General features: G+C 43.1%; 1 protein-coding gene across 1 annotated transcript in view; it reads left to right on the forward strand.

The window, feature by feature from the left end:
• Window positions 1-24,511, forward strand: part of plod2 (procollagen-lysine, 2-oxoglutarate 5-dioxygenase 2) — a 109,700-nt gene that overhangs the window by 21,321 nt on the left and 63,868 nt on the right. Inside the window, exons 3-7 of the mRNA XM_043702700.1 lie at window positions 4,296-4,459; window positions 10,729-10,841; window positions 11,023-11,086; window positions 16,645-16,742; window positions 19,931-20,032. Of these exons, the coding sequence (XP_043558635.1) occupies window positions 4,296-4,459; window positions 10,729-10,841; window positions 11,023-11,086; window positions 16,645-16,742; window positions 19,931-20,032 (541 nt within the window). The remainder of the gene's footprint in view (window positions 1-4,295; window positions 4,460-10,728; window positions 10,842-11,022; window positions 11,087-16,644; window positions 16,743-19,930; window positions 20,033-24,511) is intronic.

Below are 24,511 nucleotides of genomic sequence, written 5' to 3' on the forward strand. Positions count from 1 at the left end.
AAATCAGAAACAAACACAGAAATTGCTGCCAAAACTCTGCAGCTCTGGCAGCAACTGTGGAGAGAAATCAGTGTTAGCATTTCAGGTTGATTGACCTTTCCTTGTAACTGAGAAACCCAAAACATTTCTGAGGCAGTACCACTTGACCCGAAATGTTAATTCTGATTTCTCTCCAGACTTCTGCTGCCAGATCTGCTGAGCTTCTGCAGAAATTTCTGTTTTTGTACCTTGACTTCACCAACAGAGAGGCAGCAGAGGCAACAAAATATACAGATGTTTCAAAACACTGCAATAGCCTCATTCCCATGAACAATTAGGGAAGACCAATTAATATCGATTTTACCAATATAAAAACATCCCACTTGTGCATGCTGAAGTTGCAAGTAAGCAATAAACATCTGCAGAGTCTGACTTAAATGGCATTTTTTATATCCTGCAGTAGAATTGCAAAATAGTTCTTTAATCTGTTTTGGTTGTGCGACTTGTAAACTTGCAGGGTATTTGTAATGCAGAAACAAACTAATTTAAATAATGAAACTAGTGCGGCACGGTGGCTCAGTGGTTAGCTCTGTTGCCTCACAGTGCCAGGGGACCCGGGTTCAATTCCAGCCTCGGGCAACTGTCTGTGTGGAGTTTGCACATTCTCCCAGTGTCTGAGTGGGTTTCCTCCGGGTGCTCCGGTTTCCTCCCATAGTCCAAAGATGTGCATTTTAGGGTGAATTGGCCATGCTAAATTGCCCGTAGTGTTCAGGGACGTGTAGGATAAGTGCAGTAGTCAGGGGTAAATATAGCATAGGGGAATGAGTCTGGGTGGGTTACTCTTCAGAGGGTTGGTGTGGACTGGTTGGGCCGAAGGGCCTGTTTCCACACTGTAGGGAATCTAATCTACTGAAGTCACCAGTCTACAATTATTTGGAGATGAATCGCACAAGAATCCTGTGGGTTTTGGAGTTTGTGAGAAGGCCTTTAAGGAACGTGCATCTATCATATAATCTGCCATTTTAGTAAGTGCTGCAGGACTGCAGCATATTTACTGATTTACAGTAAATAATTAAGGAATGATCAAGATGATTCGTTATCTGTAACCAGATTTTATCCAAGTCTGCTGCTGGTGTCAAGTTTATAAGAAATACAGATATTGTACTGTTTGACTGTTTAAGACTGCTCCTGAGAACTGATTGTATTTTTAAACAAACAACATAATCCTTTTGGTTTGTGGTGAAAGCGGTAAATGGAGTTACATGTTAATCTTATCTGATGTTTGACAGATGTTCCAGTTGTACGAACATCTGGATTATGAGGGCCTGTAAAACTGCAGTATTTCAAACATCCCTTCTGTTGTCATTTTCAAAAAGTAGCAAAGATCCCATGTGGGAAGTAAAAACAGAAGTTGCTGGCAAAGCTTTGCAGAACTGGCAGCATCTGTGGAGAGAAATCAAAGTTAACGTTTCAGGTCGCGTGACCCTTCCTCAGAACCCGATATGGGAAGTGTCTAATTATTCTCCTTTTGAACCTTCCTTATTCATATTTGCATACATGGAGAGCAGGAGTAGGCCATTCAGCCCCTCGAGGCCTGCTCAGTAAGATCATATTGAACTGTTTGTAACTTCAGTGATAACCTCATTCCTGCCTACCCACGATAAGATTTCAGTGATAATGACAGTACTTATTGTCCTTGAGAAGATGGTGCTGCTCTACCTGTTCACTCTGAGGCGAGAAGGAAATGGAAAAGAAAACATAACTGTCACTCTCTGGACACCAGTCTCTGATGCTATTCTGTAAAAATAATTCTTCATTGGCTACTATACAGTTCCTCAAATGTATAGGGTTTTTTTTAAAATGGAAAATGCTAAAAATACATATCAGCTACATTTTATTAACGGTTTGTATTTCCAGCATTTTTAGTTTTTTTTTTGCTTTCAAATGTTGCGCTGCAAGTTTTGAGAATGGGACAGCAGTGATCAGTGCCACTCGCGTGACAGCTGTTGATAGTGTGCACTGAGCCACAGAGAGCAGCCCCTGGTTTATTCACTCATTTCACACTGAGTTGTGTTGCTTTCAGAACCCCTGGTAAGTTAAGGAGGATACAGTTCTGCAATGTACAGCTGGCCTTCCTGTAAACTGGAAGTACTGCGGGAAAACTTAACCCCTTCTGTACACGACACTGACCCAGCTAGCTCAAAGCCTGTTTCGATACCAGAAACCTGGCTGTTTGTACTACATTCTCCTGAGAGTCCATCACCCCCTACCTTTTCCAAAATAGCATACTTGTTAGAAATGGGGATAGCCACAGAAAACTCCTGCACTACCTTACTCACCTTTCCTGGAGTTAAAATCAATGAGGTAAAAACAATGACTGCAGATGCTGGAGTTAATCCATCTTTGTGACCGTATCTGTGGCTTTTCTCTTTTCTATAACTGCCATCCATCACATCCTCTAGCTCTTGTAAATTCCTCATTGCCTCTAACTGCCACGCCGACCGATCTATGTGATCTAATAGGATCCTCAGCCAATGATACTTCCTACTAACATGGTATAATCATCAGTAACATGGAAACTCTCCCTAAAGAGCATATCACTCTACCAAAGGCCAGCTTTTCTCCTTCACAATCTGCAGATCAGAAAATAGCACCATCCTTTTGCTCTTTTAAAAAAAAATGGTGCTCCAGGTTACCTTAGTACTTATGGTTTATATTTCAAAAATTTAATCAAGGGACAGATTTTAATAAAGCATATTTAAGAAAGAGCCAATTCTACACACACTGCAGACTTACAGCAAGGTTACACATTAAAACTATGCACTTACCTGTTCCTGAGCTGTGAACTCTCCGACACAGATACCTCGAGGGTCAGCTATGAATTTTGCTGTTTGCTAATTTTTCCTAGGCATACTCCAATGTCCAGAGATACATGAGCTCAAACCGCAAAGGCAGTAACTGTGCAGATTCACTGCTGTGTCAGTTAGCAGTGTCGGTTTCTTTCTGTCTCTCCCTCACTAACCATGTGTTTGCTACCTTTTGTCTGTTTTCCTCCTTTTAAAAGTGCCATTGTTTTGACATTTTCCCCCCAAAATTCCAAAACTGCCACAGCATATAAAACAGTAATTGCTGTTCCTGGAATTTGAGGAAATCCCCACCAACACCTAAAATACCTCTTTAAAAGGAGCAGCTCTTACAGCCACGATTTTCTGTCCTCCGTTTTGGATTACCCAGAATCCCTCGGGGTTTTGGGTTGCCACTTAACTATCCAATGAAATGGCCAAGCAAACTATTAAATTGGCAAGAATGTGCCCACCACCATCCCCTCCTTAAAAATGATCGGCAATACATATTAGCTTTGCTTGTTGGATAAGTTATTGTTCTCTTAGAAATTTTGGATTCTTGCATCAATCCTGATGGGCGAAAGGCTTCAAAACAAATCTCTTTTCAGCAATAAACTGGGGGATACTCAAAACTGTTGTCACCAGATCTTGGGAGTTGTTGAAATGTTGTCACCTCAGTAGGCCTGTGTACTATCCATCTCTACATCAGGTCTTCATCTTCCATTCCTTTTCCTCTTACCTCAATAAATGAAACATTGCCCTTTTATGACTAGACTATAGATCTAACTGGATAAGTCCTGATGCTCAGAGCACATCTCCTTTTCTCTGTGTCTTTAATGGGTGTGTGTTGGTGAGAATGAGCAAGACCACTTCGGTGAAGGCTAAAGCATTGTCAGAGAAATATGAACTGTAAAGATAACGGTGTGGTAGTAGTTGGCAAGGGAACATTCAAGAATGGATCTGCAAATGACACACATGATACTGCATACCCTGTTTAGGCAAGGGTTTATGCTCGAAACGTCGACTCTCCTGCTCCTTGGCTGTTGCCTGACCAGTTGTGCTTTTCCAGCACCACAGGTTTCTATCCTGTTTCGGCAGAGTATGTTCATTGATCTGGAGTTTTATTTTAGTGCTCAAAGTTTCCTTTTTACATTAAACCTGTTACAGTGACCTTTACTTTGGCAGTTCATAGAAGGTTTGAACATCACAGAATTCTACTTCCTGAACAAGTGAGAGTTAGACACCCCAGATGTGCTGAAAATTATTTTTGCTCCTATTTCATGTATCTGTACTTGGAAGTTAATTTTCTTCTTTGCAATATAAACAAATATGAAGAGGAACATTTGAGATTTTCCATCTTTGTGTTTATAATTTGAGGATAAGATGCTACATGGAGGTGAGTGGCTCTTGTTAAGATGTGATTATTTGGGAATATATTATGTTCAAAAGAATTTGGTTTATTTTTGTTTGCAGTTATGATGTTCTCTTTGCGGGTGGACCTGAGGAACTACTGAACAAGTTCCAGCAGTTCAACCACAAGGTGGTATTCGCTGCTGAAGGGCTGATCTGGCCAGATAACAGGCTTGCAGACAAATATCCCAAGGTTCGCAGTGGAAAGAGATTTCTTAATTCAGGAGGTAAGAGTTGCTCGAATGTGAGTGCATTGTTATTCCATTTCCGATTTTGTAAAGACCGAACCAATTTATCTGAGGTGAAACTTAAACACTATTGTGGATAGGGTGAATAACCAAGGTCTTTTCCCAGGGTAGGGGAGTCCAAAACTAGAGGCCATAGGTTTAAGGTGAGAGGAGAATGATTTAAAAGGGACCTAAGGGGCATCTTTTTCACACAGAGGGCTGTGCATGCATGGAGTGAGCTGCCAGAGGAAATGGTGGAGGCTGGTACAATTACAACATTTAAATGGGTATATGAATAGGAAGGGTTTGGAGGGATATGGGCCAGTTGCTGGTAAATTAGACTAGATTATTTTACGATATCTGCTCTGTGTGGATGAGTTGGACCAAAGGGTCTGTTTCCGTGCTGGATAACTCTGACACAACAGCAGTTAACTGGACAGATGGTGATGGCTGAGAACGGAACAGCAAGATAAAAACTCAGGAAGGCAAGTAGCCCCTTCACCAACCATGGACTGACCAGGTCACTGTTAACTGACTGCCAATGCAGGATTTGGATTCATTTCCCCCTTCATTCTGTTGCTCCTGTAGCCTTTTCCTCCTCTTACCTTGTAATGACTTCACTATTAAAGCCTTTCTCACTTTCTTTCCTTCCTTTTTTCTCTCTATCTCTTTCTCTCTGCCCTCGCGCTCTATGGCACACATCTGAGGGACCACCATTGGTATAATTCTTTGCTCTCATTGGTACAAATCTCAGTGTCCTGGGTTATATCGCAGCCTCGGGCGACTGTCTGAGTGGAGTTTGCTATATCCGCGTGGGTTTCCTCCAGATGCTCTGGTTTTCTCCCACAGTTCACAGATGTGCAGGTCAGGTGGATTGGCCATGCTAAATTGCCCTGTGGTGTCCAGAGACATACAGGCTAAGTTGGTTAATCATCGGAAAGGCAGAGTTGCAGGATTGGTTGCAGGGGGGTGGAGGGGAACGTCTGTGTGGGATGCTCATTGGTGGGTTGGTATGGACTCGATGGGTCCAATGGCCTACTTCCACACAATAGGGATTCTATGATTCTTTGATTTAACTCAATAAAACAAAAGGAATACAGGATCCATTTGATAACTTCTACTCTTCTCCAGTTTTGAAAGTAAATGTTTGCTGTTGAGTAGGATAATGGCTGTGAAAGAACTGATGTTGAAGCTGAATTAAACTCCAAACAATCTGCTGGTGTCAAGGCTCTTGGAAGAGAGAAAGCGGTCTAACATGAAAGTTCCCAGACTGATGCATCATCCGGGTGCTCCGGTTTCCTCCCACAAGCCAAAAATAAATGTGCAGGTTGGGTGAATTGGCCATGCTAAATTGCCCGTAGTGTTAGGTGAAGGGATAAATGTAGGAGTATGGGTCTGGGTGGTATACGCTTCGGCAGATCGGTGTGGACTGGTTGGGCTGAAGGGCCTGTTTCCACACTGCAAGTAATCTAATCTAATAACTAGCCAATGTAATTTATATTTGTAATAAACTGCATATTGGCATTAAGACAAATGCTGCTTGTTCGGACTCTATGGTATCACTGCTAGTTGGAGAAGTCTTTAGATAGGAAAGAGGATTGAGGGTGCTTGTGGTGTGGTGGTAATGTCCCTACCTCTAAGACAGGAGGCCCATTTTCCACTCCCCCCACCTCCAGATCTATGTCATAATATACCTAAATACTTTGATTAAAATATTAGGAGTATTTTGGTATAACATCATGACTGGTAACAATATTTTGAAAGGTTTTGCTTTGTAAGTTTCCACTGCCTTTTTTTGGATACAGTGCCCCGCTGAGGGCCATATTAACTACTATGGTTCATTTAAAAAGACTCTCACGTAAAATTAGTGATGGGGTGAACTAATCTCGAGCCACCAGTGGTTTATATGATAGATGCGTCTTTGTTCCGAGCTATTGTTAGAAATTACAGCACACATGTACTGCACCACATACTCTACAGGATTCCACACTAGAACTGAGCACTTTGAGGTATCAGGAAGATCACATTCCTAAGCAGAAAGCAGAGGGCTTGGATTTGGCTTCAGACTGTCCAGGAATTGAGGATTCAGACCTGAGCAATGGAGGTCTCATTTTAAGTAAAGCCACGGAAAATCTAGGAGATAATAAGCAGCAATTGCTGCATTCACCATTTCCCAAATGGTGCTGTGTATTCTTCATGATCCTTCAGAATGATTTCTTTTCCAACCACTTGTCTGTACTGTATCTCACAGCTTTGACAAAGTTCCCAAGAGGTTTGTCTTGAGCCTGAGCTTCAAGTCTCCACCCTGTTTCTCAAAAAGTAAACACTCAGAGTGAAGTGATTGCAGACATTCCTGATTCTCTGGTGATGTCAGCAATTTACAAAAGAAACTGTTTAAATCCTTTGGCCCAAGGCAACTCATCACAGTGTAAAACAGCCTCATTATATTTCAGAGATACCGTGTCAGATTATTTTGATTGCTAGTGCTTTAATATCAGTTATACAAGGTCATAGAATGCTTGCATTTATTAATCTAACATCTTTGACCCCTCAATATTTCCCCATCCTAACTGAATGACGAGGCATTTTGAAAAGCTGCAAGTCAGTAGCCTCAATTTCTGACTGAGACAAGAAAATGTACAATTTGGCTCTGTAAACGTGGCAGACTGCTGACAGCATGCTCTGTCTGCTGCAATAAAACTAATTGTTATAGCCTGCAGGATAAGATGTCAATATTCCACAACAGAATTTAGCAGCCAAAGGGTAGGTTTTTGATCAGTACAATGTAATGTATCATACCAGCAATAAGTTGTCTGAAACACTCCTCCTGTCAGTCTGATTGATTATGTTCACAGCTTGTGTATAGTTAATATGCTGGGCTCCTGGAGTAACATTTGAATCAATAGCTTTCTGGTACAAAGGCAAAAGTGCTAGTTATCTTCCCTCAATAGCACTTTCCAAACTAAGACCACTATAGGTCATTCTGCTATAATACATGTTTCGTTAATGCGAATTCTCTGCAGCGTGATTGACAAATTGGGGACACTGTTTCTATAGCATAAACGTTTAAAGCGTGTATTGGTTATGATGCCATTCTGACCCCGTTATATGGTGCTTCTGTGACTCTATTTTCTCATAACACGGGATTGCATGAGAACCATGTTACAGCAAAACTGGCTATACAATCTCGAAGGACAAGGGCAGCAGATACATTGAAACACCACCACCACTACCTACAAGTTCCCCTCCAAGTCTCCACCATCCTGACTTGGAAATCTTTCACTGTTACTGGGTCAAAATCCTAGAATACGCTCCCTTATAGCATTTTGGCTTCACCTACAGTACATGGACTGCAGTGGTTCAAGAAAGCAGCTCACCACCACCATCTGAAGGGCAACTAGGGATGGGGAATAAATGTCGGCCCCATCCAGGGACACCCACATCCCATGAGTGAATGAAACAAGTCTTCAAAAAAGCTGACATCCATGTTCATTTGTAGTTGTGATCACCCAGTCATTTGTACTCTGGATAGGAATAATGATAATTGTATATAAAACCACAAAATTGAGGGTACGTTTAGTTTTTAAAGATACAAGACAGTACAGTGAACCGGGCCAGGAGTGCACCAGTTAATCAAATATTCCAGATAATTAAGAATACCACATAATCAATGTAAAAGTGCACACTAAGTAATAAATATGGAATGCAGGGGGTGAACATATCATTGTTATACTTGATTTACAGCATAAATCACTTAAATAATAATACAACTTCCCCTTAAATAAAACTTGCCATTAGAGAGCCTTCTCAATCAAACCCTCAACTGACTACTCGCATATCGTGGTACTTGAGAATTTGACTTGAAATTGAATCAATTGTAGATATTTCAGGTGGCTGTTTGAGTAACAAGTATATTTGTATTCACTTTAATAAATTAAAAAGTAGAATAATTGGACAGAATAATGCAGTAAACTGCATTATGTACCTGTCAGGCAGGGAGGAAAGGGTCGTGCGAGGGAGCCGTGGTTTAATAAGGAATTGGAATCCCTTGTTAAAAGGAAGAGGGCGGCCTATCTCAAGATGAGACGTGAAGGTTCTTCTGTACTATACTGTTTTATGTTCTATTCCAAAACCATCAGTCCCAACTGATTTCAATTGACCTTATGGCCATTCCTTTGAGATCACTGAATTTTTATATATCTAGTTTCTTGTCCATCCCAATTTCCATTGTTTTACCATACTTGGTTGCATTGCCATCAATTTGCGTCATTAGCTCCACAATTCATTTTATGAATCCCTCCACCTTTAAGGAATATTTTTATATTTGCTCCTGGGACATGGGCATCGCTGGCTGGGCCAGCATGCTCCCCCTATCCTTAGTTGTCCTTGAGAAGGTGACGTTGAGCTATATTCTTGTAGATGCAGTCTATTTCGTAAGGCCACCTGCCATGCCATTAGGGACGGAATTCCAGGATCTTGAACCAGTGACACTGGACGAACAGTGATATATTTCCAAGTCAGGATGGTGAATGGCTTGGAGGGGAACATGCAGGTGGTCATGTTCCTCTGTATCTGCTCATCATTTGGGAGGGAAGTGGTCTTAGGTTTGGAAGGTATTGACTAAGGGGCCATTAGACCATAAGAAATAGGAACGGGGGAGGCTGTTTGGCCACTCATGCGTGGTCCACCATCCAATAGGTCTTGGGGAATTTCTACATTGCAACTTGTAGATGTCACTGCTGCCACTGAGTGTCACTGGTGGAGAGAGTGGGTGTTTGTGAATGTGGTGTCAATCAAGCAGGCAGCTTTGTCCCGGATAGTGTTTGAGGAGTCAGGAGGTGAGTTATTCATTGTAGAATTCCTAAGCTCCGATCTGCTTAGTATTTGTATGGCTAGTCCAGTTCAGTTTCTGATCAATGGTAAACTCAGAGTTATTAAAAGCTACCTCTTTAACCAAGTATATGATCATGCTACCTGAATTCGATTCCAGCCTCAGGCTAATGTGGAGCTTGCACATTCTCCCCATGTCTGCGTGGGTTTCCTCCTGCTGCTCCGGTTTCCTCTCACAGTCCAAAGATGCGCAGGTTCGATGGCCATGCTAAATTGCTCCACAGTGTCCAGGGATGTGCAATCCAGGTGGATTAACCATGGGAAATGCAGTGTTACAGGGACAGGGTAACAGAGTGGGTCTGGATGGGATAGTCTTTGTGAGGATTGGCATGGACTCAATGGGCCAAATAGCCTACTTCCACACTGAAGGGATTCTATGATCTGTGCTGGTAATGTTTTTCTTTTTTCTTTCATGGCCAGGTCAGGCTCATCCCTAACTGCCCTTGAGTTACGCACTGGAGTGCTGTGTGCAGTTTTGGTCTCCTTTACCACGTATGGAGTCAGCTATTACGAGGGGGCATAGCTTTAAATTAAGGGGGGGTAGATATAGGACTGAAGTTAGGGGTAGGTTCTTCACTCAGTGAGTCGTAAGTTCATGGAATGCCCTGCCAGTAGCAGTGGTGTACTCTCCCTCTTTATGGGCATTTAAGCGGGCATTGGATAGGTATATGGAGGATAGTGGGTTAGTATAGGTTAGGTGGGCTTGGATCGGCGCAACATCGAGGGCCAAAGGACCTGTACTGCGCTGTATTCTTCTATGTTCTAAAAACGTTGTGATATTTGAGGTCTATCATTTTTGCTGGTTTATTAAGAGTGCTAGTTCATAAGGTGCCGGTTAAAACAAAGTTTGCTGTAGTATATTTTTGACAGTACAGATTCGATGGCTTGAGGGGTCTCTTCTGTACTGTGTCATTCTATGATTCACCTCTGAGTGGACAGTTTAACAGTGATGTTAGATTAGATTACATTACAGTGTGGAAACAGGCCCTTCGGTCCAACAAGTCCACACCGACCCGCCGAAGCGTAGCCCACCCATACCCCTCCATTTACCCCTTACCTAACACTACGGGCAATTTAGCATGGCCAATTCACCTAACCTGCACATCTTTGAACTGTGGGAGGAAACCGGAGCACCCGGAGGAAACCCACGCAGACACTGGGAGAACGTGCAAACTCCACACAGTCAGTCGCCTGAGGCGGGAATTGAACCCGGGTCTCTGGCGCTGTGAGGCAGCAGTGCTAACCACTGTGCCACTGTGCACCGTGTAAACTCTCAGCTTTTAGTTGAAAACTACAGGCTCCCTTTGATGTCTTTTGATTTTGCAACTGATGCAGTTTGGCAGATAATTTTGTTCTGCAATCCCTGTCTCTTCTTTCAGGAATCATTGGCTATGCTTCTTCTATAAATCGCATTGTAGAGAAATGGCAACTTCAAGATAATGACGATGATCAGCTGTTCTATACCAAAACTTACGTTGATGCTTTAAAGCGAGTAAGTAAATTCTGGAAAGAAGATAATAACTATTGTTATTTAGTTTTAATTATAGTCTGTAATGGCTGGTTACTTTTCTCTTGATTTTCCGGACATACAATAGCATTTGCAATAACTCCTCAGAACTGTAATGGTGCATGATTCTTTTGGAGGATTAATTTCTGTCCCTCTCCTCTTCTAGCTTTCTCTCAACATAACTTTGGATCACAAAAGCAAAATTTTCCAAAATTTGAATGGAGCTGTAGGTAAGTTCTGAACCTCTGCTTACAGTATCAGTGTGACATGATAATGAGATGCAAGTATCAGGCAGCTGGTAAATCTCCATTAACTTTCCCCAGTTTATTTTTTATGACATCACTATTATTTTCCAATCTCAATCATCAAGAGAAGTGACTGAAGTGATGCAGAGCTTGTGTTTGTAAATTGTATTTTACTTCAGAATTGATAATGTTATGCACACAATTCCTTTTCAAGTGTCACTGTAACATTCTTAAATTGTGGATGATGTTTTTATTTGGATCTTTTTAACTTGATGTTTTGAGCAAATTTTGACGCAGATGGGCTCAATTTCTATTTAAAACGGAGCTAACTTTGATTACATTTAATGCTAAAAGAGATATAACATCACTGTTCTGCTATCAATCGAGGCTATAAACTGAGATAGAAAGCCAGGCTGCATCACCTTCAACATTTAATGGTTTTAGCCTTTGTATTGTCACTTTGTGAAGTTGAGTGTGAAATTGAGCAGACCCATTAATGGGTTTCTGCCCTGATCACTCAGTGAGATTTAGCATATGAGGGAGGGATAGGGTTGGAACAGAAAAGCAGCATCACTTTAAAAATCGAAAAATCCAATCACGTTGTGAAACTGTTTCTGCAAACTAAAAATTTAGACATCAACATTTTGCACTGTGCATGTTTTACAAGCTAGTCAGATTTGTACTGGTGACAAAAAGCAGGGCATAGCCAATCTGAGCAAAGTGATGAACGATGTCTTTAGCAGTGCGGTCCAGTGGCATTCAGCAATAATCTGCAGAGCAATGACTCAATTTGGGTCATGCCAGAGCCACCCAGTCTCATATCCGCCCAGCGTTGGTCAAAACATCAGCTGGTTTTTCATTCACCCCCACCCTTCCCATGCCATCTCCGGTAGCCGCTGACAAGCTGGGGCAAGGCGGTGGGGGTAAAACCAGTGTGGGGGGGGTCGCACTGCCTATTCCACTCCCCTCCCGGTAGGATTCCCCTACTATGACACATTCCTGATGATGTTTTTATTTGGATCTTTTTAACTTGATGTTTTGAGCAAATTTTGACGCTTTTCCAGCATCACACTTTTTGACTCTGATCTGCAGTCCTCACCTTTTCCCATACTATAGGGCAAGGCCAAACCCAACCCCAGTCACTGTGACCACCCAAGATTCTCATACTGTATGGCAGCATGAGCAAGTGGAAACCCCTGGTGGATCAGCTACCGGCCGAAGAACAAGGGTGTCTTCCTGTATCTGGCAGAGGCCCGCTCCAGTCGACTTGACTGGCCCCCATGACATGACCTTATCTAACTTCAAACATCACCTGCTCCATGGCTCCTTGTTGGTGACTCTCAGCCATCCTAATAGTGCTGCTGGGATTGGACGGCTCCCAGATGTCTAGTTGGTTGCTGGTAAAAGGCCTATCCTCCCACATGACCTTGGGCTTCCCCATTGCCTGATGGTCATAAATTCACTCAGTATTTCCCAGTCAGGTATGCTCCCAACTTGACAGCCAACAGGCAGGTCCACCCTTTCTCCTAAAATTCAGCCCAGGCTCAAAAGAATAGAGGTCAAGTTGAGCTTGATGCCCTGGACACCATTTGACTTCACCATATCATCTTGGGGCCTCCTCAAACTCTGATGAGGGAGGACTCTGCCTTGTCTGGAGTTACCTAGCACAATGCAAGATGGTGGTGGCATTCAGAAGCTGCATGAGATTGCAGCAAACATTCCCCAGGGCAGTGTCCTCCGTCCATGTTTCATGAGTGACTTTCTTCCCATCGTACAGTCAGAAGTGTTTGCTAATGATTATACAATGTTCGGTTCCATTCGGGGCAACTCAGATAGTGTAGTGGTCTGCGCCTACAAGCAGCAAAACCTGGGAGAACTTTGGATTAGTCCTGATAAATAGCAATTGACATTCACACCACACCAACGGCCATTGCCAAACAACAGAATCTGGCCATCATTCAAAGCCATTTCCATCACTGAGTCCCCACCTTCAACATGCTACTGGTTGCTATTGATCAGTAATGTAACTGCAGCAGCCACTTAAATACTGTGACTATTGGTCAGCCTCCCAACTCTCCAATCCTTGTTCACCAACCACAAATCACAAGTCAGGAGTCTGATGGGATATCCCCTATTTGTCTGGATGAATACAGCTCCAATACTCAGGAAGTTTGGCACCATCTTGGAAAGAGGCCTGATGAAGGGCTTTTGCCCGAAACATCGATTTTCCTGCTCCTCGGATTCTGCCTGACCTGCTGTGCTTTTCTAGCAACATACTCTCAACTCTGATCTCCAGCATCTGCTGTACTCACTTTCTCCAAAGACTAGAGGGCACAGCCTTAAGAGTAAAGAGAAGAGGAGATAAGAAAGGAGATAAGGAGAAATTTCTTCAGTCAGAGAGTAGTGAATCTATGGAATTCATTGCCACAGATGGCTGTAGAGGCCAGATCATTGAGTATATGCTGCATGAGATTGCAGCAAACATTCCCCAGGGCAGTGTCCTCCGTCCATGTTTCATGAGTGACTTTCTTCCCATCGTACAGTCAGAAGTGTTTGCTAATGATTATACAATGTTCGGTTCCATTCGGGGCAACTCAGATAGTGTAGTGGTCTGCGCCTACAAGCAGCAAAACCTGGGAGAACTTTGGATTAGTCCTGATAAATAGCAATTGACATTCACACCACACCAACGGCCATTGCCAAACAACAGAATCTGGCCATCATTCAAAGCCATTTCCATCACTGAGTCCCCACCTTCAACATGCTACTGGTTGCTATTGATCAGTAATGTAACTGCAGCAGCCACTTAAATACTGTGACTATTGGTCAGCCTCCCAACTCTCCAATCCTTGTTCACCAACCACAAATCACAAGTCAGGAGTCTGATGGGATATCCCCTATTTGTCTGGATGAATACAGCTCCAATACTCAGGAAGTTTGGCACCATCTTGGAAAGAGGCCTGATGAAGGGCTTTTGCCCGAAACATCGATTTTCCTGCTCCTCGGATTCTGCCTGACCTGCTGTGCTTTTCCAGCACCACTCTAATCTTGACTCTGATCTCAGCATCTGCAGAACTCACTTTCGCCTTCCATCCTGGAAAGGCCAACGGATTGGTACTTGACCATTTAGACATTCATTCCCACCACCATAGTGGTACTAGTGTGTGCCAGCTGTAAGATGCATTGTAGCAAATCTCCTTTGCTAACATCTTCCACACCCCAGAACTTACTATCATTTAAAAGGACAAGGGCAGCAGATGGATTGGGATGCTACCACCTGCCAGTTCCTCCTAAAGTCACAGAGCATTCAAAATCCTCAAACCCCTTTTCTAAGAGAATTGGGTGTCCCTACTCCATATGAACCCGTCAGTTCAAAGCGATTCCTCTTCGCTATCTTCTCAAATGGATTTTAATACAGGACACAGATGTTGTTAGCCTCACTAGGAATCCTCATGTCCCTCAAAATGTGAAAACTATATGTCAAAGGTTATTCCATAGAAACACTAGATCTGTTTCTGGTAAAAACAATGACTGCAGATGCTGGAAACCAGATTCTGGATCAGTGGTGCTGGAGGAGCACAGCAATTCAGGCAGCATCCGAGGACAGGCAAAATCGACGTTTCGGGCAAAAGCCCTTCCTGATGAAGGGCTTTTGCCCGAAACATCGATTTTGCCTGTCCTCGGATGCTGCCTGAATTGCTGTGCTCTTCCAGCACCACTGTTTCTGGTAAGTTGATTTGATTTGGTTTGATTTACTTGTCACTTATATTGAAGTTCACAAGCAGTACAGGCAGATTATAGTGAGCAAGGATGTACAGAACAAAAGATTTAGACGGAGACGCACAGCTAACATTGCACAGGATGTACAAGAGAGATCAATGTTAGCAAGATCTGCATTATTTGAGGCTAGAGTCCATTCAGCAGTCTAATAACAGCCAGGAAGAAGCTGTTCCTGAACCTCCTGGAGTGTGTGTTCAGGCTTCTGTATCTTCTGCCGGATGGAAGAGGTTGTGAGAGATGGATATTGGTGCGGGATGGACCTTTGATGATGTTCGCTGCCTATCTGCAGCGGCAGGCCATGTAAATATAATGCATGGATGGGAGGCTGGCTTCCATGATGGTCTGGGCTGTGCACACCATCGTCAGTAGTTTCTTACCATCTTGAGTAGATCAGTTGCCATACCAGGTTGTTATGCACCATACTGTTAGGACAGTATGTTCCCAATTACATTAGTTATTCATTTATAAGGCATGTCTCTCTAACTGAGCGATGAAACCCTTCTGAGATGTCTTGTTTGGCATGCTAAACTACAAACATGATTTTCAGAGTTCTTCTGTTTAGCTTTTACTTTGACAACATTTAATTGAAAAAAGCACATTTTGCCAATCCACATGGTTCCCTGAATCCTTGAGAGTTTTGTTCATCTTGCCTGATTTGATTTTATGCAGTGTTTTCTGTTACATATGGTGTAATGTTATATTAGAGGAAGGGTTGGTTTGTAAGATCTAAGGTCTAAAACATTCTCACTGACTTGTGAAAAGTTAATGGAATAAAATTATTTCCACAAGTCTCCAGGGGATTCTTAAAAAGTCATGATTTTCTGGATGATAAATCTGATATAATGCTTGACTCATTGCAAATTCTGCGAATGGATTATCACCAGGGTTTTTAAACTGCTAGTATTGTCTGGCACTTGAATTTCATCAGTAAGCGAGGTGGGAATTTGTAAAAATATGTCAATAGTGTGGAGCAGTTTTGTGTTAAATCAGAAGCCTGAGGGATGATCTGGAATGCATTTCTGGAAGGTCTGTAGGGAGCAAATTGAATAGCAGGTATCAACAGGGAATTGGATCTGTGCACTAAATGGGCACATTGGGAAGCTGTGGAGAGAAGAATTAAAGGGTGAGACTAATTGATATCAGGGAGCAGGAACTGGCAGAATGGGCCAAATGGCCTCTGCATATAGATTAGATTAGATTCCCTACAGTGTGGAAACAGGCCCTTCGGCCCAACTAGTCCACACCGACCCTCCGAAGAGTAACCCACCCAGACCCATTCCCCCTAACTAATGCACCTAACACTACAAGCAGTTTAGCATGGCCAATTCACCTGACCTGCACATCTTTGCGACTGTGGGAGAAGGTAAAATCGCCATAGTCCGAGCAGACAAGAGCACAGCCCTCTCATTAGAGAAAGAGAGAGAGAGAGGGGGAGGACTGGGGGGAGCTGAACCTGAGGGTCACTGTGCCTCAGGCAAAGGGAGAGGTCAAGAAGGAGAGTCCTTCATGATAGCCTCAGCCAGTGCAGGAGTTATTGGCGTCAGTTACGGGAATTGAACCCACATTGTTGTCCACAATGTGCATGATTGTACCCAGGGAAGGCTGGATTAAGGACCTAAATGACCAACTCTGTCTCCGTTTCAGAAGGTTTCATGGTTACTGTAATATCATAACCTTTCTGATCATGTATTGAAAATGTTTGTGGGTTGCAATAAAACAAGCCTACAGTGGTTTTTAAAAGAAAAATTCTTTTTTATTTCCAGATGAAATCGACTTGCAGTTCGAGCCAACAAGGGTCAGAGCCAGGAATATAATATTCGAAACATTACCCGTCCTCATCCATGGCAACAGACAGACTAAAGTACGGGAGCTACACTTTAAGTATTCACATTGAAGCATGTGACCTATGTCATAGAATCCCTACAGTGTGGAAACAGGCCGTTTAGCCCATCAAGTTGACACCAACCCTCCAAAGAGTAACCCACCCAGACTCCTTCCCACTCTAAAATTCTATATTTACCCCGACTAATGTACCTACCCTACACATCCCTGAACTCTATGGGCAATATAGCATGGCCAATCCACTTAACCTGCGCATGTTTGGTCAGGGAGGAAACCGGGACACCCAAAGGAAACATGCACAGATGTGGAGAGAACATGCAAACTCCACATAGACAAGACTCTGGCTCTGTGAGGCAGCAGTGCTAACCACTGAGCCAAATGCCAACCATAATTTATAGTGTAGTGTAATTTATAGTGTCCTATTGTGTAATGTTTGGTATAGTGTAGTGTAATTTATAGTTAGCGAGTTTTGAGAAGATTTGTAGCTCGGGTTGAGGTTCTGGATGTAGGTTTGCTCGCTGAGCTGGAAGGTTTATTTTCAGATGTTTCATCACCATACTAGGTAACATCGGTGAGCCTTCGGTGAAGCACTGGTGTTATGACCAGCTTTCTCTTTGTGTATAGGTTACCTACATTACTTATGTAGTTCAGTCGTTAGAAACCAGTGTCTACTGGAAAACAACACATACCGACCAAATACTGAATTGCAGAAACAATCATCCCAACACCCACAAACGAAGCTGCATCAGAACATTATTTCAATGAGCCACCACACACTGCAGCACAGAGGAATTACGCAGAGCAGAAGAAAATCATCTATATCCTGTATTCAAAAAGAACGGTTACCCAATGAACACAGTCCACTGATTTCTCAGCAACAAACCCAAACAAGCAGACAAAACACATCCAGAAAACCTAGCCACTCTCCCCTACGTCAAAGACATCTCAGAAATGACTGCCAGACTACTCAGACCTCTTGGTATCATGATAGCCCACCAACACACTAAAACAGCAGCTAATGAACTTGAAAGACCTTATACAGACAACAAGCAGAACAAATATCATTTACAAAATATCTTGCAAGAAATGTGACAAACAGGCAGAAAACTAGCCACAAAATGAAAGACCCACTATCACTAGTATCCTTACATACAGATGAGGAAGGACACCACTTCGACTTGGACAACACATCCATCCTAGGACAAGGCAAACAGACACCCGTGATAATTCCTAGAAGCATGGCATTCCAACCAGAACTCTATCAACAAACACATTGACATGGACCCCATTTACCACCCTCTGAGAAAAAGAACAGGAAATGACATCACTGTCAGAAGTGACATCACCACAGGAACTGGCATCACCAACCTGAGGAAACCTAAGCACACAATTAGAAAGTGGGTCATAACACCAGTGATTCACTGGAGGCTTACTGATGATGTTATCCAGTACGGTGACAAAACATCTGAAAGCAAGCCTTCCAGTTCAGTGAGCAAACTTACATCCAGAATTTTTATTGTAGTGTATAGTGTTTTCCCAGTTTCCTGTTTTAACCCAATAGGACTTGAATCACAGAAGAGAGCTCATTTAGCTCATTGTGCCTACACTGGCTCATTAAATGTGCATTGTTACCTAGTGCCAATCTCCTAGTTCTTCTCAAACTCATTTACATCATTTTTATTCAAATGATCATCCAGTGGCTCTCTTGAGAGCCTCAATCAATGTAATTGCCCTTTTTTTTTGGTATTAATCCTGTTTCTCTGGATGTTCTGATTAGAACCTGAATTTTTTTTGCATGCCCCCATCCCTCAGCTTTAGAAATTTCAAACAAGGGATTGATTAAATGCATCCTAATGTCCTTATAAGAGTATATTACTGATACTACACATAATGTCAATATTCAGGTAAGTGAATTAGATTTTTTTTTTCCAGAAAGTTTTCCCATTTTGTGTTGACAACATGCTAGGTTTTAGTTTGTCAAGTGGTGAAGGCCAATTTTAGCCTCCCAACAGTGCCAATTCTTTGAGCATTAGTGCACATATTAAATGTTATAACAGTGAAGAAGAGGGACCATCAGAGCTGCTAAGCTGAACCTCCCTCTTGTTGGCCTCCACAGAAAAAGGGCAGGAGTGGTTGGGCAGTGGTTAGCACCTAAAATCTGCAGCAGATTCCTTCTCTCCTGGAGAGTTTAGGTATGATGCCAATACAGAAGTGCCGTCAGTAAGGGAAATAAGTGCTGACACATGTACAGAGTTTGTTTTTCTCCTCAGGGCCAACTAAACCATCCAAATAGGTTTGGCTTGGATATAAATGCTAAATTAACAGCCAGTGTTTGTGCATACAATGCACCAGAATACTATAGAATCAAGTGGTTTCAAAAATGCAAACAGTAGGACGAAGAGTATACTAGCTGACCAGTCACGTTCAATATAACCATAGGCTTAAATTCAGCCTTCCTGTCTGCTTCCCATATCCCTTAATTTCATTGTTAATTTCTCAATCAGTAGAAACACAGAACATCAGAGCAGGAGTAGGCCATTCGGCCCGATGAGCCTGCACCACTACTCAATATGATCATGGCTGATCATGCGATCTCAGTCTCCCATTCCCACTTTCTCCCCATACCCCTTGATCCCTTTGGCCATAAGGGTCACGTCCAGCTCCCTCTTGAATATATCTAATGAACTGGCCCCAACAGCTTCCAGTGGGAGAGAAGGAATTCTTCCTCCACTCAGCCCTGAGTGGCTTACTCCTTAATCTTAGTCTGTGACCCTTAGTTCTAGACTTCCCAACATCGGGAACATTCTTCTGCATCCAACCTGTCCAGTCCCATCAGGATTTTATATGTTTCTATGGGATCCCCCTTCATTGTACCAACCAAAACACGCCCAGTGGATCCAGTTGTTCCTCATATGTCAGTCCTGCCATCCTGGGGGAATCAGTCTGGTGAACCGTCACTGCTCTCCCTCAATAGTGAGAATGTCCTTCCTCAGACTAGGAGACCAAAATTGCTCACAGTACTCAAGGTGCGACCCTCAACACAGCCCTATATAACTGCAGCAAGATATCCTCACTCTGATGCTCAAGTAGATAGAAATTTAATTTTACATAGTGGATTATTCACTGTTTCTTTCTGTTGTAGATTTTAAAAAAAATGTTCTAATGTCCTGATTCTTGTATTTCTGTTTCTTTGTGCCACTTGCTTAGCACCTGCTGAACTATCTTGGTAACTATGTCCCTGATGCCTGGACCTCAGATTTAGGCTGCACAGTTTGTAATGAAGATTTGTTGGACCTATCTACGTTGGATGTGAGTTATTCTTTGTTTTTGTGTTTAGTTTGATTAATCAGGAACCAAAGCACAGGTTGTTCTGCTATAACGGACATTTCATCAGCGGGAATCAGCCAGAATGAGATTGATGAATTATGGACGTTGTTTGTTTAATGCAAACTTACTGCTGAACGGGTCTACTGGGTTCTTCTGCAGCACGATCTTCTGCAGCATGATCTTCTGCAGCACGATCTTCTGCAGCATGATCTTCTGCAGCACGATTTTCTGCAGCATGATCTTCTGCAGCATGATTTCTATATAGCATGAGATTGCAGAGGAGTACAACTGTGCCTTTACAGCGGAGCGACCTGTACAAAAACATGCAGCGTTAAAGTTGGGAAATAAACAACTTCATGAAGGTGATACATAAGCAAAATAGCACAGATGCGGGAGATCTGAAATAAAAACAATGCCGTGGAGAAACTCTGCAAGTCACGGTGGCACAGTGGTTAGCACTGCTGCCTCTCAGCGCCAGAGACCGGGTTCAATTCCTGCCTCGGGCGACTGACTGGGTGGAGTTTGCACGTTCTCCCCGTGTCTGCGTGGGTTTCCTCCGGGTGCTCCGGTTTCCTCCCACAGTCCAAAGATGTGCAGGTCAGGTGAATTGGCCATGCTAAATTGCCCGTAGTGTTAGGTAAGGGGTAAGAGTAGGGTTATGGGTGGTTTGCGCTTCGGCGGGTCGGTGTGGACTTGTTGGGCCGAAGGGCCTGTTTCCACACTGTAAAGTAATCTAAAAAAAGTCTCTCTGTAGAGAGAAAAACAGCCAACGTTTTGACTTCATACTTGTCTTGAGGGAAAAAAATAATGTTTATTTTATGGCAAAACAATTCTCAGCTGTTAAGCAGCACAAGTAAAAATATTTTTTGAGTGCTCCAAGATTTTCTTCAACAACAAGAATAAGCACAGGGTGCTGTCATGTTCCTTTGTGGAATTATTTCACAAGATTATTTTAAATCCACCAGAAAAAAAATCTTGGAAAGGTGCAATTTCATCCATAATTTCCAAAAGGATTATGCATGAAGGAATTGGACAAGAAGGATAGGATTATTTGTGCACTGAGCCATTAAAAACTGGGTGTCAAAAAAAGTTCAGGCCAGGAGGGAACCACTCACCCACTCGACACTAGTCGCTTAGATCAATGACTGGTCAAGTCGACTGACCCAACTTCGTTCCCTAACCACTAAGATAAAACCAGAAAATGCAGATGCTGGAAATCTGAAACTAAAACAGAAATTTCTGGACAAACTCAGCATGTCTGGGAGAGTCTGTGGAGAGAGAGGGGAGTCAACGTTGAGTCCAGTGTCCTAGTGCCAGTTCTGAAGAAGTCAGTAGACTTGAAACATTAACTCTGCTTTCTCTCCACAGATGCTGGCGATCATTTTCAGGTATTCCTGGTGCTGCTCCTGGCATGCGCTCTCCATTCTCCATTGAACCAGGGATGAACCCCTGGCTTGGTGGTAATGATTGAGCAATGGCAAAGGGAGATATGCCGGGTCATGAGGTTGAAGATTGTGCTGGAGTACAATTCTGCTGCTGTTCAATAAACAACTTCATGAAGGTGATACATAAGCAAAATAGCACAGATGCGGGAGGTGCCCACAGCACCTCATGGATGTTCAGTTGCTAGATCTATTTGAAGTCTGTTCCATTTAGCACGGTGATGCTGCCATACAATGTGATGGAGGTTATTCTCAATGTGAAGGTGAGACTTTGTCTCCATAAGGACTGTGCAGTGGTCACTCTTACCAATACTGACATGGACAGATGCATCTGCTGCTGGCAGATTAGTAAGGATGTGTCAAGTATGTTTTTCCCTCTTGTTGGTTCCCTCACTACGTGCAGCAGATCCAGTCTTTAGGACCTGACCAACTCAATCAGTAGTACTGCTCCCGAGCCACTCTTGGTGATGGACATTGAAATCCCCCACCCAGAGTATATTTTATGCCCTTGCCATCCTCAGTGCTTCCTCTTGGTGTTGTTCAACATGGAGGAGTACTGATTCATCAGCTGAGGCAGGATGGTACGTGGTAATCAGCAGGAGGTTTCCTTGCCTGAGCCATGAGACTTCATGGGGTCTGCAGTCAATGATGAGGAGTCCCAGAGCAACTCCCTCTCAACTGTATACCACTGTGTCTCCACCTCTGCAGGGTCTGTCCTGCCAGTGGAATGGTGGTGTCTGGGACGTTGTCTGTAAGGTATGAGTCCGCCAGTATGACTGCGTCAGACTGTTGTTTGACGAGTCTGTGAGACAGCTCTCCCAATGTTGACACTAGCCCCCAGAGGTTAGTAAGGAGGACCTTGCAGGATCGGCAAGGCTGTTTCTGCCATAGTCTTTTCCAGTGCGTAGATCACTGCCAGGTGATCAGTCCGACTTCATTTCTTTCTTGTGTCAAACACTATAACATCTCAACAAAGTGGCTTGCTAGTCCATTCCAGAGGGCAGTTGAGACTCAACCCCGTTGCTGTGGCTCTGGAGTCACATTTAGGCCGGACCAGGTGAGGATGGCAGATTTCTTTCTCTAAAGGACATGAGTGAACCAGATGGGTTTTTCTGACAATCAACAATAGTTTTGTGGTCATCAGTAGATTCTTAATTCCAGACACTTTAATTAAATTTGAATTCCACCATCTGCTGTGGCAGGAGTCAAACCCATGTCCCCAGATCATGAGCTGAGATTCTGGATTAAAAGTCTCGTGAAAATATTACTCTGCTATCACCTCCATATGTTTAAAAATTGACTCTGGGGCTGTTTTTCTTTGAGAGGAGGTGGCTGAGAGGAGAGTTGATGCAGGTTTTCAAGTCCATGAGTGGAGCTGGATAGAGGAGATGGGGAGAAGCTGTTCCTGCTCTTAAAAGGAAAAAAAGCAAGAGGACATAGATTTAAGGTGACGTGCAAACAAAGCAAGGGTGACGGGAAAAAAAACTTTTTCACCCAGCGAGCAGTTGGGGTATGGAATGCACCACCTGGAATTGTAATGGAGGCAACTTCAAATGAAGTATTCAAGAAGGCCTTTTACATTTGGATTAAATCTCGGCATAACATCGTGGGCCAAAGGGCCTGTTCTGTGCTGTACTTTTCTATGTTCTAAGACCGTTGGTTGGTTATTCAGATAGCAATAGTGGGCAGGGATGTGGAGAGAAAAGGCAGGAGGTTGGCACTAGGGGATAAACCAGAGCAGAGAGTGTGTTGCTGGAAAAGCACAGCATTCTGGATTAGTGGTGCTGGAAGAGCACAGCAGCATCCAAGGAGCAGGAAAATCAGCGCAGATATGAATGGGCTGAAAGGCATCCTGTGCTGTTACAGTTCCGTGATCTGTATTGTTCATGAGAACTGGCAGTTTTGTTCTTAAGAGGCGGTCACTGCAGGAGAGCCATATGACCCTCAGTCCTCCTGCTCTGCTGTCTCCTCTTGAGTACGTAGACTGGAGGCTCAGTGGGGGCCCGATGCAGCACTGGCTAAAGTTCCGAACATTCTCACTACCTCCTCCAGAATTACCTGATAATTCGGGAAGCGGTTACTGTAACTACAGCCAACTATGTACATGCGCTATTTCAGAAAAGTGCACAGTTCCAGCCTATACGTCATCACGTAGAAAACATCACAGGCAAGTACTGTCATAGGTGTACCGAGCTGCATATGTGCATTGAAGTGGGGTCCAGTGGTGGACAAGGGGGGAGAGGGGCAACGGAATTGAAGGGGTAGAACGGGCAGAGCAGGAATGGGCAGAGCAGATCAGTGGAACAGAGCCCCTCTAGCGAGCCCTTCGCTCTCCCAAACTTCCCTCTGTCCGGGTTTCTCCACCACCCCCCCCCCCTTCCACACACACTCTCAATGGCAAACCAGTCAGAAATAACAGCTGCAATTGCTGTGTACAATTATTATAGTAGCTTATAAACAGCAGTCTATAAATGTGTCTGTGAAAGAGGGGAATCTTTCATATAAGGTAGACTGTTGTTTGGAAGTGAATGCCGCTTATAATGCATATATCATTTGAAAACTGAAGGTAATTGCTTTTAAATCTGTATTTTGGGTATTCTACCAAATCTATCTGCTGAAAAAATTGCAGTCAGTTGATCCTGAGGGATTGGTGTAAATATAAATTAGTACCTAGTAAAGATGCAGGAATTAGAAAAACAGTTGTTGAGTGTGTAATATAGATTTTGCTATTTATAAACCATTGATCTAAAAACATGGATCACGTTGGCCAATCAGCAGAGGACCGTAAATCTGTTAGATATTGTCCCAGTGTTACATTTTTGGTTTGCAGTGAATGCTTTGTGTATAAAGTGTGTTATAGTGAGGGTGCTTATGTTTGATTATTCATTTGCTCAAAAAATATCATTTTGTCTTGCGCACTCAGTTTATGTTTGATGTTGGTCGGAGGACTTCAGATTTGAAAGTTGTGGAAAAGGGATTTATTAAAGTTTTGTGGACATAGCTGGATTGGTTTCTTTAA

This window comes from Chiloscyllium plagiosum, chromosome 13 (assembly GCF_004010195.1).
Source record: "Chiloscyllium plagiosum isolate BGI_BamShark_2017 chromosome 13, ASM401019v2, whole genome shotgun sequence".
Classification (NCBI taxonomy): domain Eukaryota; kingdom Metazoa; phylum Chordata; class Chondrichthyes; order Orectolobiformes; family Hemiscylliidae; genus Chiloscyllium; species Chiloscyllium plagiosum.